Raw genomic sequence first — 16,175 nt, forward strand, 5'->3', positions numbered from 1 at the left:
GGGCCTGAGACAACAGGTGGGGAGGGGCCTGCAGGCAGGCGGAGGCAATACCTGAGTTCCCTCAGGGATCTCCACCCTCGGACAGGAAGCCAGGCCATGCCCAGGGGCCCTCCCTCCCTCCCTCAGCAGTGCCCGTGGAGGGGGGCGGCACGGGTGTCCTAGAATGGGTGGGGAGTCCTGCCTTTAGCCCATTCTAGGTGCTTGTTGCTCCTATTGCCGCTGTGGCTTTGTTGGGAGCACAGACTGATGACCAAGAAGGAATGAGAAAGGACCCACAGTCAGAAGAAGGGTGAGAGGAGAGAGGAGCGATGATGGATCCTACAATATCTAACCAGGGCCCCCATACAGCAGCCACAGCCAGCCGGGCCTAGGAGCCACAAACCCACCCTGCCCTGCAGCCCTCAGTGCCCCCGATCAGTCACATCACCACCCTGTGCCCATGCGGGCCGAGGTGGGCTCCCTGTTCTCCCAACACCACAGTATTTGGTGAGCGCTTGCTGCACACTAGGATTGGGGGATGATGGTGACGGAGTCAGACAGAGGCTTGTCCAGAGGAGCCTGGAGTCCAAGCACAGTCGCTTAGGACTGAATTGTGTCCCCCACAAAATTCCTATGTTGCAGCCCTAACCCCCAATGTGACTATACTGTTGGGGCCCTTGGGAGATAATACAGTTAAAGGAGGTCATCAGGGTGGGCCCCAATCCGACAGGGCTGGTGTCCTATAAGAACAGGAGGGGACACAGAGACCTCTCTCTCTCTGCACACACAGAGAAGGGGCCACGTGAGCCCTCACCAAAACCAACCCTATGGGCACCTTGATCCTGGACTTCCAGTCTCCATAACTGTGGGACAGTAAACGCCTGTAGGTTAGGCCACCCCGTTTGTGGCGGCCCGAGCTGACTAACACACAGTCCTTCGAGGGAACAAGACCATCAGCAGAGAGACGGGGACACCGTGGAGCAAGCGAGCCAGAGGAGGGGGACCTCTTGGGGTTAGAAAACGGGGAAGAGAGGCCAGCCAGGCGGAGAAAGTGGGTAGGAGCTGGAGAGTGTCACCGGCTAGTTGCCCCAAGGAACTCAAGGGTGGGTTTGGATATTTTAACTGTTTTTCCAAATTATTTTTTTTCCTTTCCTTATGTTAAGGAGATGCCATCACCAGCCACCCAGAACCAGACCAGGCCTCGCCATGAGAGCTTGTCTGTGACCTTTGCCTTATTTTTAAGGCTAAGATCTCTCCAGGAGGCGCTGAGGCCTTGCTACCACTACCTGCAGTGTACACGGAATCACGTTTTCCAACAGCCTGCGCAAGACGATACCCACCTCTTCCTTTTGAATATTCATTCCCCATCCCAAATAAATGTCCCTGCTTCCCGTTGTTTGGGGACGCCATGACTCTGGAAATGATTCTTCGGGGTCTCCTGTTTGCTGCAAATATGCCTGCCTTTGTGAGACAACTACTTCCGTGGAGTCTGATCTAACTCGCCAGGAAACACATCCACTCTGGTTTCGGTAACAAGAGGACACCATCACCCCCATTCAACAGGGAGCAGGAGGACCAGGCCCCCACAGGCCGGGAAAGGGGACCAGGGAGAGAGTACCATTGGCTGGTGTGATGGGGGTTCCTAGGAGGGCCTCCTCAGGGAGGAGCCGAGACACTGAGGCCTGGAGAGCCGAGGCGCGCACAGTGGGAGAGCAGAGAAGGGCTGGCAGGGCTGATCACAGGGCACCTGGGGGCTTGTTATGTGTGACCTACTGGGAATCTGCCAGTTCTAGGTCTGTCTGACTGCAGACTGGAGTGGAGATGGGCCAGAGGGCATGCAGGGTGGGGGAAGAACCCTGCCCTGCCCGGCCCAGCAGCCCCCTGCACCCGCCCAGCCCAAGAAGGGCCTGGGGCCAGGGAAGGCCGGGGAGCACAGCTGGAGGTGAACCCCCCCCCAACCTTGAACCTGCTCTCCCACCCTTCTCCAGCTCAGGGACCAGCTTTGGCTCCAGGCCTAGTAACGCGCGACAAGATATTAGCAACCATTCTCACCTCGGTGTGAATTTGCAGCTCTGGGCTCACCAGCGTGAAACAGGGGGATGGTGAGGGGAGCAGCCTGGAGCTGAGCAGCAAAAGAGAATCTAAAGCCAGATTCTATAGGCCTTAGATTAATCTGTGGGCCACCTGCCCATACAGCTGCAGGTATGTCCACCACCCATGCCTGAAGGCTCCAGCCCTCACCAGGCGCAAACTGGACCTCCTGTGACCTCTGCAGGTGAACCAGCCTCAGGATACATGAGCAGTTACCCTCAGCCACCTCCACAGAGGCATGCCAGGCTGGGACCTGTGGGCACCGGGCTGCAGCAGCTCCGGGGAGCAGAACCCCCAAGCCTGAGCCTCAGAGGGGGGCCAACAGAGGGGACAGCCCTTCAAGAGCCTCAAGCACCCACCTCGGGCGGCTTCCCGGGTCCAGCAGACAAGACGCTGGTGTCTGTCTCAGAGGGACTGGAGGCTCCAGGGACTTCTCCCAAGCAAGAAGGAAACATGGATTTTTATGTAAAAGCTCCTTCTTCTTAAATGTTGGCAACTAATTTACAGCCCGTCTCAGAACTCTGGCCACGCCTCTCCAACCCACCAGCCACAGACCCAAGATGGGGAGCAGCCCATGGGCTCTGACAGCTCAGTCGGGCTGCCCCCTGCCCGCCACTCTGCAGTGGGCAGACCACAGGGCCCAGAGCAGCACATGCCCCTGCTACCACCCGAGCCCTCCCACCCTCGCCCCTCCCCATGGCTGAGTCCCCCCTCTTCCCAGAAGCTGCCTTCCAGCACCTACGTCCGTTCCACAAGCCAGGACTGGACTGATGCTCCTAGGCTACACTGCCCACCTCTCCATCCTCCCACTGCCCCTCTTGGTGGAACTGAGTGGACCTTGGGCTGAGACTCCCCTGATCCGGCCTCCGAGGCTTTGAGGCTCACTCAGAACGGAACCCAGAGGCCACTGGCCACTGTGGCCTGGTCCGGCCTTTCCTCCAGCACAGACGACAGCTGCTCAGGATGTGGTCCTCTGACTGATCCTCTCAGGGGGATCCCTGAGTGGCTCTGAGGCAGGGCCGGGAGTGAGGGGGACTCTGAGCATACCTACAGAACTCACCGCACAGGGAGCCCAGACTGGGGCCTGACAGAGCTCGGGGTGCAGTCAGACGGGGCCCTGGGCACTGCAGACCTCATCTGTCAGCAGAAAGGGGAGCCCATGGGGTGGAGTTCCAGCATCCCCAGCAAGTTCCTGGCACATGGGGGCCCAGTAACTGCCAGAAAAGTGGGTGAAGAACAGATCTCTCTGTCCAGCCCCTCACTGGGCCCTGGGGACCACACCTGCCTCAGGGGCAAAGAGCCTAGGCCCCTGTGAATGACAGAAAGTCCTTCTCTGGGTCCAGCTGAAACCTTGCTCCCTCCTCCTACTGTGTGCCCCTTTTTCCCTGGGGAGGCCTGTGACATCTGGGCCTGGGGCATCTCTGCTCTGGGCTCCAAGGCAACAGGTCTGCAGCGAGAATGGCCAGTATGCCCTCAGGGTAAGAGGAACCCCTGGGGTTGTGCAGAGACCCCCAGGCATCTGCACACTGACCTGATGCTCCTGCCCAGCAGCTGCCCACCCTCCAGCCCACCACCACACATGGGGACACGAGCCGGAGAGTGGACCCCAGCCAGCCCTTGGGACATGCCAGGGCCAGAGCCTGAGGCCTGGGATCAGCTGCCCACTGCACAACATAGCTCAGCGGAGCTTCAGGTCTGAGGCCGGGCAGTCTGGACCCCACGTCCTGCCCAAGAGGAGCCTGGCTCTGGCCACCCCTACCCCCAGGGGACAGTGTAAAGAATCCTAAAACAGAGGAAGATGGGGAGGGGAGACACCAAGAGAGAGCAAGCAGCAGGAGGGAGCTGGTCCTCCATGAATACCCAGCCCCGGGGCGCGTGCCCAGGGAGGCCAGGATTCCACCCCACTCACCACCCTCGGATATTACATAATCCAGCACAGGGCTCTGGCCTGTCTTCAGGGCCCCGGAGGCCCAGTGGAGGCCATGGCAGGAGGCAGGCACCTGGCACTGGGCAGCACTCCGGAGTGGAGCTCTCCAGGACACCACAGCACTCGAGGGCTTGCAGAGCCCCAGCCAGACCTGCTGTGAATCACCAGTGACGCTCCATGGATGCTGCCTGGAGGGACCCCAACCTCAGACCCCCTCCAGACAGCCTCCCTCTGCTGCTCCTGGGGCCACTTGTCAGAACTCAGTCTCCTCCCCCTGGTCTCAGCACATGTTGAGGGGGTCCATGTTGAGAGGGCAGTTTCCAGCCTCAGGAGGAGATGGGCAAGAAATCCAGCAAACACCCAACCAGACCAGCATCAAAGGCGCCCCCCACTCCAGCAGACACCTAAATGACCAGGAATCAGACCCCCCCAAGCAAACCCCCAACCAGACCAGCCTCAGAGGACCCCCCCAAGCAAACCCCTAGCCAGACCAGCACCAGAGGACCCCCCAGCAAACTCCTAACTGAACAGCATCAAAGGACCCCCTCAGCAAACCCCTAACTGACCAGGCATCAGAGACACCACCCTAAGCAAACCCCCAACCAGATCAGCATCAGAGGACACCTCCCAGCAGACCCCTAACCAGACCAGCATCAGAGACCCCCCCAAGTAAACCCCCAACCAGACCAGCATCAGAGGACCACCCCAGCAAACCCTGAACTGACCAGCACCAAAGGATGCCCCCAGCAAACCCTTAAGTGACCAGCATCAAAGGACCCCCCCCCGCCAGCAGACCCCTAACTGACCAGTATCAGACCCCACCTGCAGGACCACAGTCACAGGATGGAGGAAGAGCCTACATGGAGCTGGCTCTGATGGCTGAACATGACACTGCTCGAATGCCCAGGCTCAGACATACACCAGGGTCAGCCCACGCCCAAACCCAATGTCAATGGTCACTCAGACATTGTGTCTCTTGTCACCTCAAAATTGGACAGAGTCACACCACAATCAGGTATGAAGTCAGTGGTCACCCACAGCAAGGCACAGCCTCCCTGGCCTCCATACTTGGACCATGTCACCACTCACCTCAGCCCACGCCTGCTGGAGCCCTCTGGCCCAGAGCTGGTGTCCTCTTCCTCCCAGAGTGCTTTCCTGCCCTTCCATCACCTCTCTCAGCCAGGCCTCCCCGGCACCCAGGGAGCAGCCTGTGTCCACACGCCCAAAAGGAGAGGAAGCAGCAGGCACCCCGACTGTGGAGGGGCGAGCCCAGGACCAGGCGGCCCTCCCTAAGCAAACCAGCCCGCACACCCTCTCTCCTTCCCGCAGGAGGCCAGTCCCGGTAGAGAGGACTCTGAGCTCTAATTACATGTCCTGGAGAGAAATCCCAGTTTAATTTGGAGCAGAATGAGAAGCTGTGTTTGGAAATGTCCCCTCGGGGAGCCACCTGCCTGAGCTGGGACACCTTTCTCCGCTGTCCCTAAAGACCAGGAAGGAAGGCACCAGGCTGGGGCCATGACTGGGGTGGGGGGTACGACACTCAGAGCTTCAGGATTCTGGGGTTCTCTGCCAGTAGGAAGAAGTCCCCAGGGTCTGAGGGGACCCTGCCCCTGCCCCGACTCCCAGCTGGAATCAACCCCTCAGGACCAAAGCGTGGGATGGGGTCTTCAGAGGGGATTGGGAGGGTGGAGGCAGTGATGTGGGGACAGCACTGGGAGGCCAGACACACATAGGCCAATTACAGATGGGCTGGGGACGTGGATGCCACACTCAGAGGTGCCAGAGGGTTGCCTGTGGGCAAGAGACTAGACCAGGACTTGCTCCAGCTCCACCAGGCCCAAGAGCCCCTCGCCTCCAGCTGGGTTCTGGTTCCTGCTGTCGGCTCTGCACCCAGCACCAGTCCCTGCACCGAGAGCCTCCAGTGGCCTCTGAGACCGCTCTGCATCTGCACTCTGTCCCTCCTCCTGGGTTTGCCCAGACCCACTACCCCTCTTGCCTGCTCCTCTGCTCAAGATGCTTCTCAGGGACCTTTCCAGATCCCAGTGAAAGGACAAACTTATCCCCAACCTACCCGAGCCTTCTGCTGCTCACTGCACCTCACTGCCCTGCATGGTACATTGTTTCTTCACTGTCTCTCCCGGAAGAAGGCAGCCTCCAGCTCGCTGCTGTGCCCCAGCAGCCAGAGCATTCAACACCCACCTCCCACAGGGCCAGATGGGTAAGGGGTGAAGGAGGGAGAGGAGCAGAGAGGGAGCCGAAGAAGAGGTGAAAAGCTGGGATGCAGGCAAAGAGGTCTCCTCATTCACTCATTCTTCATTCATTCATTCATGCCTTCGGTCCCTCTCCCTTCCTCTGGGCCCCCATCTCATCCTATGTCCTCATGCATCAACCTCTAACCTTTTCCCACATCACATCTCCACTGATGTGCTTACTTCCTGGTTCAATGGAAACAGACACAGAGGAGAATTTCTGCAATATCCCTTCCTTCTCATCTGCCAACCCAAGCACACACATTCAGCTCCTCCTCCAGCTCCTGCCCCTATGGATAGACAGGCGTGGACCCCGGGGTCCTGGGTCCCTCTTCTGCTCCAGGACATCGCTCCAGCACTTTCTGTCTGCATTGTCCACGAGTCCTGGCCTCCTGGACCATGCCCACCAGCACACAGGCAGTAGCCCTAACTTAATAAAAGCCACCTGCCCTCCAGCTCCCCCTGCCACTGCCCTACCTCTCTGTCCCAATTTGCTGCAAAAGTCCCTAGAATGTAGAAGAACTGCCTACAGGTGTTCAAGGCCCCTATTCCTGTGGGAGCCTTTCCAGCAAGCTCTTAGCCAGAACCCATCACATGCCAGTCGATGAATGCCGCACTTACCTGTCCATCCTCCTCCCCACTCCTGAAACACATCCACCACCTCACGGGCGAGCCCCGGCCATCAGCACAGGGCTCCTGGCCACTCAGGGGAGCGCCTCCCCCATGATCCCCACTCCGCGGGGAGCCTGCCTGTCTCAGGCTCTAAAGGCCACCAACACACCTGTGTCCTGGTGCTGGCACCTCCAGCTATGGCCTCTCTCCAGTAGCTAGGGCTCAGCCCCTCATGTCCTTCAGAAGCCACTCGGTCCTGGTGCCTACTCTGACCATGCGACACAAAGAAGCCACCTCCCAGCCAAGACCCCTTCCTCACGCCTCTTCCACATGGGAAAAGGACGCGTGGTGCTTCCTTCTGCAGCGCGGGCTTCCAGGGCGCCTACCCAGGTACCGCGAGTAGCCATGAAGAACTGTCTTGTGGAGCGCACGTCCAGGGAAGGGGCGGTGGGAGGCAGACGCTCAGCGATAAGCGTCCCAGGTCAGCACCATGCACAGTCACAGGGCGCCTCCCCTGGAACGCAGCCCCCAGGGCAGGCACGTGGTCCCATTCACTGCTGTGTCCTCAGTGCCTGGCAGAAGCTCAGCAAATCTTGAATAAACGAGTGATTAAAGAATGACAAATGGGTGGGGGGAGCATCAGAAGACAGCAGCTCAAGTGGCCAGACAGACACATGGACAGCAGGGTGGGCGGAGGGATGCCAGGCGGAACGGCTCGCTCCTGTGGAGCCAGGACAGGTCCTGCCCCGACCCCAACGCCAAGGGTGCAGGAGTATATGCAGCCAAGAGGCTTCCCTGATGCAGGGTGGGCCCGTCCCACCCAGGGCACTTCCCCGACCTGTACAGCACCCCAGAAGCAAAAGGGACCCCAGCTGGCCTCTGGAGACCAGCCAGCTCTGCCAGGCGACAGGGCCTCCCCGCCAGAAGGCCTCCCCTCCCCCATGGGCCTCCAGCCCTCTGAGCACCAATTAAGTAAACCCTAATTAAAAACAACAAAATAATGAGAAATAAGGCCCCCCCATGGCTGCCCACAGGGACCTCAGCTCAGGGTTCTTCCCTGATTCCCAAGGGTCAGCACTCACTCACCCCAAAACAGACCCAGGGCCTCCGTGGTCATGCAGACATACACACATGAACACACACATGCACACACAGGTTCACAAGCTCCCACCCCCAATGTGTCTCTGGGCCAGCGTGTGTGCCCCCGTGGGATGCAGATCACCCTCCTCACCTGGGGGCTCCCCTCCCAGCCGAGTGCCACCTCTGGGGAGAGCAGAGACTGACCCAGACGAGAAACACAGAACAGAGCAGAAGAGAGAAAGACACAGGAAGAATGGGAGAGAAAAAGCAAAATGACACAAAGCAACAGACACAAAGAGGGAAAGAAATAGAGAGACAGGGCGGGGGCGGGGTGGAAGAAAAGATAGGTCAGAGAGGCAGAGAAGCTTTGAAACACAGAGACAGAGACGAAGAGATTAAGGAGGGAGACGGAGGGCGAGAGACACACAGAGAGTCAGGGAGACAAAGAAACAGGATGGGAAGGAGGGACGGGGAGACACAGACGGAAACAGGGAGAGAGACAGAGGGGGGACAGACGTCCTCGTGAAGAAAAGGAGAGCAGCAGAGGTAGGAGAGGGAGGGGTGAAGAAACAGGGAAGAAGAGAGAGGAAGAGGAAGGGACCTCCTAGGCCAGGGCTGGGGGGCAAAGTTAAGGTCTCAGGACCCTTGGGACCCTCTTGCTGGAGCTCCCAGGAAGGTGAGCCCCTCCCGTTCTCTCCTGTGCCCAGGAGTGTGGACAATGGCAAGGGAGCGCAGCCGGCGTGCCCCACCCTACGAAGGCTTCTCCCAGCCCTTGCTGGGGGACATAGGCTCCCAGGACCTGGAATCAGGATGTGCTGTTGGAAGACCCATGGGTCCTGCCCAGGTGTTGGTGGGGGCTCCTCGGCCTCCCCACAGGCTCCCCGCAGCCCAAACACATGGCGACATGGCAGCATCCAGGGAGGCAGGGTCCCACCACCCGCCCAGCTCCCAGTTGGCCCAAGCACAGAGCACTGGCGCTTCGATAACCCACTAATTCAGCCAACGCGCCCTGGCCCCTCTGGGGGCCACCCCAAGCTAGGCTCTGGGGACATCTTGAAAAATAAGACTCTGTTCTTGTCCTCAGGGACTGGCATCTAGAGGGAGGGAGAGAGATATAAACAGCCCGTGACACTCCTCAACACCTCGCACAGTGCCCACTGGACCGTGGGGAGCACCGTGCCCTCCGAGGGGCCACACTCACCCCTAGCCTCCCCACCAGCATCATTGGTGGGAGCATGAGTCTCCACAGAGCCTCAGAGGCTTTCCATAAATGTCCCTGATGCCACACCCACTGTGGGGAGAGAGCATCGCCAACAGCAGGCAGTTGTGGACAGCACCCCGCACACTGAGGAACCCCATTTCCCAGCAGAAGTCTCCCCACTCCCTTCCCTTCTCAGTCATTGTAGAAAATGGAACAGAAATCAGAAAGTTGCCCAGAAAACCTATGAATTCCGATTTCAGAGGCTCCCATCCCGACAGTGCTGGTGACAGGCCAAGGACCGAGGGATAAGGATGAGGCACAGCGCACAGGCAGCTCCGTCACGCCACAGACACCCCCGAGGCCCAGCTACCAGCAGCTTGAGCAGAAGGGCAGGTGACTGAGGGCGGCCCACTCTGAGGGCCTCAGTCAGGAGCCCAGAGGCCACTCAGCCAAGTGTGTTTCTTCCCCACAGGCAGGAGCCCATGGAGGCCCAAGCCCTAGGCCCAGGGGCTTCCACAGTCGCCTCCTCCCTCCTCCACCTTCAGCCCAGACCACCTCTGCGCACCACTCACCTGGCCGAGGCAGGCTGGGGGGTCACTGGGCACCGAGGCCCGGCACCCCTCCCTCGGGCGGAGTGTTCTGGGCTGCAGTGGGGCCCGCTCCCTCCTCTCCAGTCTGTGCTCAGGGCCTCCCCAGGACCGTGAGGCTCCAAGAAAGAACAGACTGCAGTCCTTGGCCCAGGGTGGGCCCTCTGGGACTTGGGCTGTGCAAACAGGTTCTGAGGAGTAAATTCCCCAAGCGCTCACCGCCACCCCCAGCGCTGGAGCAACAGGCTCAGCCTGAGCCTTCAGCCACACAGTGCCACGCCCTACAGGACCCATCCCACAGAGCGAGAGACTGAAGCCCTGAATGGCGGCGGGGGGAGGGGGTGGGGGGGTGGGGGGGTGCTCAGCGACGAGGAGCAGGGCACTGCTCTGCCTGCTGCCACCCGGCCCATCCCCAAGTCGGCTTTCTAGATCTCCTGGGTTGTTTTGTGGATCTCAAGCTGGTAATCCTCAGGGTCCATTTGAGGAGGAAAGTGGTGGGTGAGACACTGATGTACACCTTCCTGGAGCCAGAAACTGAAAACACCTCCTGTGCAGAGGCTCGACCAAGAGCAGCCCCAGCTCCAGGAAGACGTTTCCGCTGTGGTCTCATGCAGAAAACAGCTCAGACACGTGAAAATGCCTCTCCCAGGTCGTAGGCCCACAGAGACAAGGCTGGAGCCCAGGATTTACAAAATAAGGCCCAGCGCCCTCCACTGTCCTGGGAAACTCCTCCCCACTGTGACATGGCCACAGAACCAGGGCCCCACCCCTGTGGCTCTGTAAGCAAAGTCACCTGAACACAGATCTCAGCACGGGCACCTCGCAGGGAGAAACAACCCTGTCCCACACAGGACGCAATCAGCGATTTCCTCCCACACAGCCACCTGCTCCCACACCCGCCCATCCCGGGCAGGGCTATGGGGCCACCAGTGTGGACACGGCTGCCCAACCGCTAGCCCCACGCAGAGGGCACCCCCAGGCCCAGCCGCCTACCCTGTGAGAACCACCACGAAGTCCATGACGTTCCAGCCGTTGCGCAGGTAGGAGCCCTTGTGGAGGACGAAGCCCAGAGCGAGGATCTTGATGCCCGCCTCGAAGCAGAAGATGCCGATGAAGTAGGGCTCCGTGTCATCCTGAGGAGAAGCACAGAGCTGAGGTCGCCACAACCCTCGCGGGCAGCAGGCCGGGGCAACAGGCAGGGCAGGCTGGCGAGGATGCCACTGTCCCAGCTGCGAGGCCCTACCCCGACTTCTCCACCTTGGCTCTTTGTCAGGGCCCCATCTGCTCCTCTGCTGTGTTCGCCTAACAGGGAACGTCTCTCGGTCACAGCAGGAAGGGCCCTGGGTCAGGGGAAGCAATAATGACGAAAACAACAGCATTTGTGGGCTTTTTCTGCAACAACTAGGGTAATCCTTTCAATGCCCCATCCCATTAAGTGCTATCATCATCCCCATTCTAGAGGAAACTGAGGCACAGAGACATGAAGGAACTGGGTCAGAGACTCCCAGCTTGTTCGAGGCACCAGATTCAAACCCAGAGACGATCTGGGTCTGGTCCTGGGCTCCACCACCACACAGGCTGCCTGGGTAAGGCCCAACTCCCCAGAGCAGGGCCCAGACCCTGTTTATTCATTCAACACACATCTTCTGGATAATAAAACGTGTAACTCTTGGTGGGAGCAAACAGGGCCAGACCTCAGGGAGCTTCTGGAGAGTGGCAAGGAAAAGAATTCCAGCTGGAGGGAACAGTGAGAGCAAAGGAACGGAGGCAGGAGATGGCAGTGCCCCTCCCCCTGCACAAGCTTGCATCTGTCACTCAGTCAACAGAGCACCAACTGGGGCCAGGCCCCTCTGGTGCTGAGCAAGGTGGGGGACCAGCTCTAGGAGCTTGGGGAGGAGGACATCACATGGAGACACGCACAGACGGTGTGGCAAGTGACCAGGGGCATAACACACTTGGGGAGGGTGGCAGAGAGAGCCTATGTGCAGGTGAGTCCCAGGGAGCCAGCCCAGGGGGCGCATGGGCACATGGGGCGCATGGGCGCACAGGGAGGGTTGGCATCTGCAGCTGCCTGCACTCAGGGCTGCTTCCTGAAGAAGCAGACAAAGCGGTGGTGGGGAGGGTTTGCCCTCAGGACTGTCCCGAGCCACAGGAGGAACTGCCCTTCAGAGGCTGCTCTGCCCTGCCAGGGCTGGGGGCCGACCATCTCGGGGCTGCAGATGAGGGGGTGCCAGGCTGGCTCCCCGTGGATGCTGCCAGTTCCCACTCAGGACCAGCAGCCTTCCTCCCCCAAGAATCCTAGCCCTCAAGGGTTCTCCCCACACAACCTGGTGTACCCTCAGCCTGAGCGGAAGCCTCCGCCCCCAGGGGCCCAAGCAGTCAAGTGCCCCTCAAAACCCAGCTCTCCCATCCTGCCACCCTGATGCTGACTCATGATGGGGATCATCCCCCAAGAGGCTTCTGGTCTAGTTTAGTTGGAGTGTCCCCTCTCTTCGAGGGAAGAGGCTACTGACTAACTGCCCCGGGGGAACAGCTGGGCCCCAGCAAACAGATCTTCACAGAAAGCTTCTGGACAGACAGGAGATGAGCAGGCCAGAGCTGGGAGACCCCTCTCCTCACAGCTTTTCCCCTCAGCCCCACCCGTAACCACAGCGCCTAAGGGGCAACTTAGGGCAGGGGTGGGTGGGCAGGCAGCCATGGGCTTGGGGTGGGAGAGGACTGCAAGCTAGAGGCTGAGGCCAAAGGTCACTCAGGGAGTTGATGGGCGGGTGGGGAGTGGAGCTCCCAGAGAGAGGGAGCTGTGGGGGCCCCACCCCATCCACGAGGCTGCCCCTGCACTATGCAGCCCTACCTGCTCCCCGGCAGCAGCACCAGCATCCAGACCTGAACCCTGCACTCGCCGCTGCCCCTCCTCTCCAGGCCCGACTCTCTGTGTTCCACCTCCTGTCCACTCTAGGGGCCTGCAAGGCCTCTGCCTGCACACAGGACTATGGTCAGCTGGGGTTCCTCAGGCCCCGAGGCCAAGCCCAGGGGCACATTCCTCTTGTTTTCCCGGCAGCTCAGTGCCCAGCGCCTAGAAGTGTACCCACCCCCATCACCACAAAGATGCTCTCCCTCAGCTGCCAGGATGCCAGGCTGGCCCACTCGAGCCTGCTGCCCAGCAGGCACAAGCCTGAGCCTACTCCGTACACTGGCCTGCCTGCCCTGCCCCCGTGGCCCCTCCCCCACCCCCGGCCTATTCCCTCGGCCCTACGCCAGCCAGACTGCCTTGGAGACAGGACGATGCCCTGTGGCATGGTATTAGAGGCTCCCTGCCTGAACCCCCAGTTCTCTCTCACTTTTGCCCTCTTCTCCGGCCTCCAGAGTGGACACTCAAAACCAGCATGCAGTAGGCAAGGGGCCCACAGAAGGCAAGCGACCTCGTCTGGCTCCACACCTAGGCAAGTCGCCCACAGGGACCACATCCCACTCCTTCCCTCGTGGCATGGCCGTGCTGCCCTTCACTCCTCCTCCCCTGAGCCCCACAGCTGAAAGTGGCCCCCACCCCAGCCTTCTCTGTGCCTGAAGAAACGGCTGCTCCATGAAACCTCCCTTGCCCTGGCTGTCCACTTCCTTGCCTTCTCTTGGTGCCCAGCCCAATTGTGAGCACCCCCAGAGCAGCTTTATCTGTCTCCCTTTCCCCATCTAGGGCCTGCGATGGCTGGGGGGAGGGGAGTTCAGAGCCCACACTAAGCACCAAACAGGCCCTGTTTCATCAATGCTTGTCTTTGCTGAAGCAAGGGAAAGAAGATTGGAGAAGACCAGCCACTCGCCAGAGTGTGGGGAGAGGGATCAGCCTCTGGATGCCGGATGCCCCAGGAGAGGTTGTCTCCTCGGGGGCCTCAGGGCCTCTAGCAGCTCTCCAGCCAGGCCCCAGGACCTCACTGGATGCCTGCACCTGCTTTTCCTTCTCTCTGCTCTGAGGCTCAGGCTCTCTGGTCTCCAGGAGCCCACACCCAGTCCACACAAAGGGGCCACAGCAGCAGCGAGGGATGGGGGCTAGGGAACATGGCCTCACCTTTGAAATAGGGCTCAGCTCTCCAAACACCACTCTGCCTCAGCCCCTCCAGAGACCCTGCCCTGGCACCCTGACTCTCATGGGCTCTGTGCTTCAACGGGGGACACCACAAGGCTGTGGACCTCTCGGCAGGAGTGGGTGAAAATGATTCAGGATGTTTGGGAAGAAAGCCTGGGAAGGAGAGCTCCCCATGGGAGGGGATGGCCCCATGGAGAAAGGGTTTCAAGCAGGGGCAGGGAAGACAACTCTGAAGGAGAGGTTGCACCACGTGGGCCAAAGACTATCAGAGCCCAGCGGGGAAGGGTGAGCAGACAGCCCACCCCTCACCAGGGCCCACATACAGCCTGACAGTCCTGACCCTGGGTCATTAGGAATGCCCTTCCCCCACCCTAGGCCTAAGGCCATGGCCCATTTGGGGTGGGGGTAGCTAGTGGCACAGAGCAGAACAGCCGCTGGCTTACATGGCCTCTGCCATCCTTCTCCATCAGGGACTGAGCTGGCTGCCCCAGGTCTCCTGCCCTTGAAGGAGGTGTCAGCTGCCGGGTTCTACCGGTTTCCTCCACTGAAGGAGAGGCAGCTGCCCAGACTGCCCCGCCTGGGGAAGCTGCCCTCAGCCACAGATCCTAAGGGTCTGGAATCAGACAAGCTGCTGCCACCCCACCAGCCACCCCACTCACCAGCCGCTCGGACATGGGCGTCTTGTCCCCGTCTGGGAGGTGCTGCTCCAGTGCCAGCACGATACAGTTGGCGATGATAGTGGCCAGGATCATGTACTCAAAAGGAGTGCGTGGGTTAAGGACCGGCCGCGAGGCGCCGAGGGGGAGGGGAGGGAGGGAGGGAGGAGGCCAAGGCCGACGGCTCGCACTGCAGCAGCCGCTTCAGGCCGCCTCCGGAGGAGCTGAGGATGACCAGTCCGGAGCCCTCCCCTCCCTCCCCGCCCTCATCCTCGGGGGCCGCGCGAGGCGGGGCCTCTGTAGTCGCCACCGCCAGCCTCTCGGCGCGTCCCGGGGCGTCAGCACCGCGGACAGCGCCTCCTCCGCGGCCCCGCCCGCGCCCTGGAGAGGGGGCTGCGCGTCCCCCGCGAGGCAGGAGGAAGGACCCGCAGGCACACACGCCGACCTAGACACATGTACCGACATGCACGTGAACATGCATGTACCGAGAGACCCGAACGCACGCACGCGCAGCACCGGGTTCGTGTACTGCCCGCACACACGCGCAAGCACCTGCAGCCAGGCACGCGCACGGGCTCGCGTCCACACGGTGCTCACACCTACACAGACACGGATTCGCCCTCGGGTGCCCTCGAGGCTGGCCGCACGCTGCACCTGGACCGAGGGAGCGAAAGGCCAAGTCCAGGGCAGGGGGCTCCGCCCAGGGTCCACCCTGCTCCTGCAGCCGCCGCCGCCGCCACGACCACACACACACACACACACACGCACGCACACACACAGACACGCACGCACACGCGAGCGGAGAGGAGTCTCGAGCCTCGCCCCACCCCCTCCTCGGTGAGCCGCGGCGTCCCGCTGCCCCTCTCGCCGGTCGCACCCCCACCCGGCCCAGGGAAGATGGCCACTGGGCGCCCCACGCCACCGGCCCCAGCCCCGCCGCCCGCCCAGGCCGCCCCTCCCAGACCCCGCGGGGCGCGGACGCCGCCCCGTCACTGTCCCTACGACCTCGGGCGGCCCCCAGCCCCTGGCAGGATATGGCCACTCGGTGATGCGCTTGGCGTATTTGCGGACGACGTTGTCCTCACTGAAGACGAACAGCGAGCGATTGACGGTGAAGCAGTTCTGCTTGACCGGGATGGGGTTGTACAGCGCCATGGTCCGCGCGCGCTGCGCGATCGACTGCTTGTAGAGGACCCGCTGGCCCGGCTGCAGCCCCCCCGGGCCGGGGCCGCCCGCTCCGCCGGCTCCGCCGCCCCGGGCCCGCTCTCCGCCGCCAGCGCCCCCATAGCGTCCGCCCAGCTCGTCCCCAAAGCGGACCATGGCTCCCAGGCGCCGCGCGCATCCCCCGGCCCGGCGGCCCCGGCAGGGAGGGCGCGGGTCGCGCCAGGCACTCGGAGCGGAGCAGCCGCGGAGCCGCCGGAGCAGCACCAGACCTCGCCCGGCCCGGCCGCCGCCGCACCCGACTCCGCCGCCCCGCACCACGCCCTATAAGGGGCCAGTCACGTGGCGGAGCCCGCCCAATCCACGCCGGCCCCGCCCGCCCGGCTCCCTCCCGCCCCGCCCCCGGCCTGCCGCCCCCGCCCTGCCCCAGCCGCCAGGTCCCAGCAGCCCGCCCTCGGGGCTGCGCCTCGGCACCCGGGTGCTTCCAGCTGCGCCCCAGGCCTGGGCGGGTGGTAAGGTTGCGCCCTCCGCGCTTCCGGCCCCGCGCCGGAGTCCGG

At 61.7% G+C, this 16,175-nt stretch overlaps 1 protein-coding gene across 9 annotated transcripts in view; it reads right to left on the reverse strand.

The window, feature by feature from the left end:
- The window catches only part of CACNA1B (calcium voltage-gated channel subunit alpha1 B), a 198,276-nt gene extending 182,358 nt beyond the window's left edge, over nt 1–15,918 (reverse strand). For all 9 annotated transcript variants that reach the window (XM_070518200.1, XM_070518198.1, XM_044778229.2 and 6 more), the window contains exons 1-3: nt 15,494–15,918; nt 14,461–14,566; nt 10,720–10,859 (exon numbers count right to left, since the gene is read on the reverse strand). In XM_070518200.1, coding sequence (XP_070374301.1) covers nt 10,720–10,859; nt 14,461–14,566; nt 15,494–15,777 — 530 coding nt within the window. In that variant the 5' untranslated portion in view covers nt 15,778–15,918. The remainder of the gene's footprint in view (nt 1–10,719; nt 10,860–14,460; nt 14,567–15,493) is intronic.
- Nucleotides 15,919–16,175: the final 257 nt, after the last annotated feature.

This window comes from Equus asinus, chromosome 10 (genome assembly GCF_041296235.1).
Source record: "Equus asinus isolate D_3611 breed Donkey chromosome 10, EquAss-T2T_v2, whole genome shotgun sequence".
Lineage (NCBI taxonomy): Eukaryota > Metazoa > Chordata > Mammalia > Perissodactyla > Equidae > Equus > Equus asinus.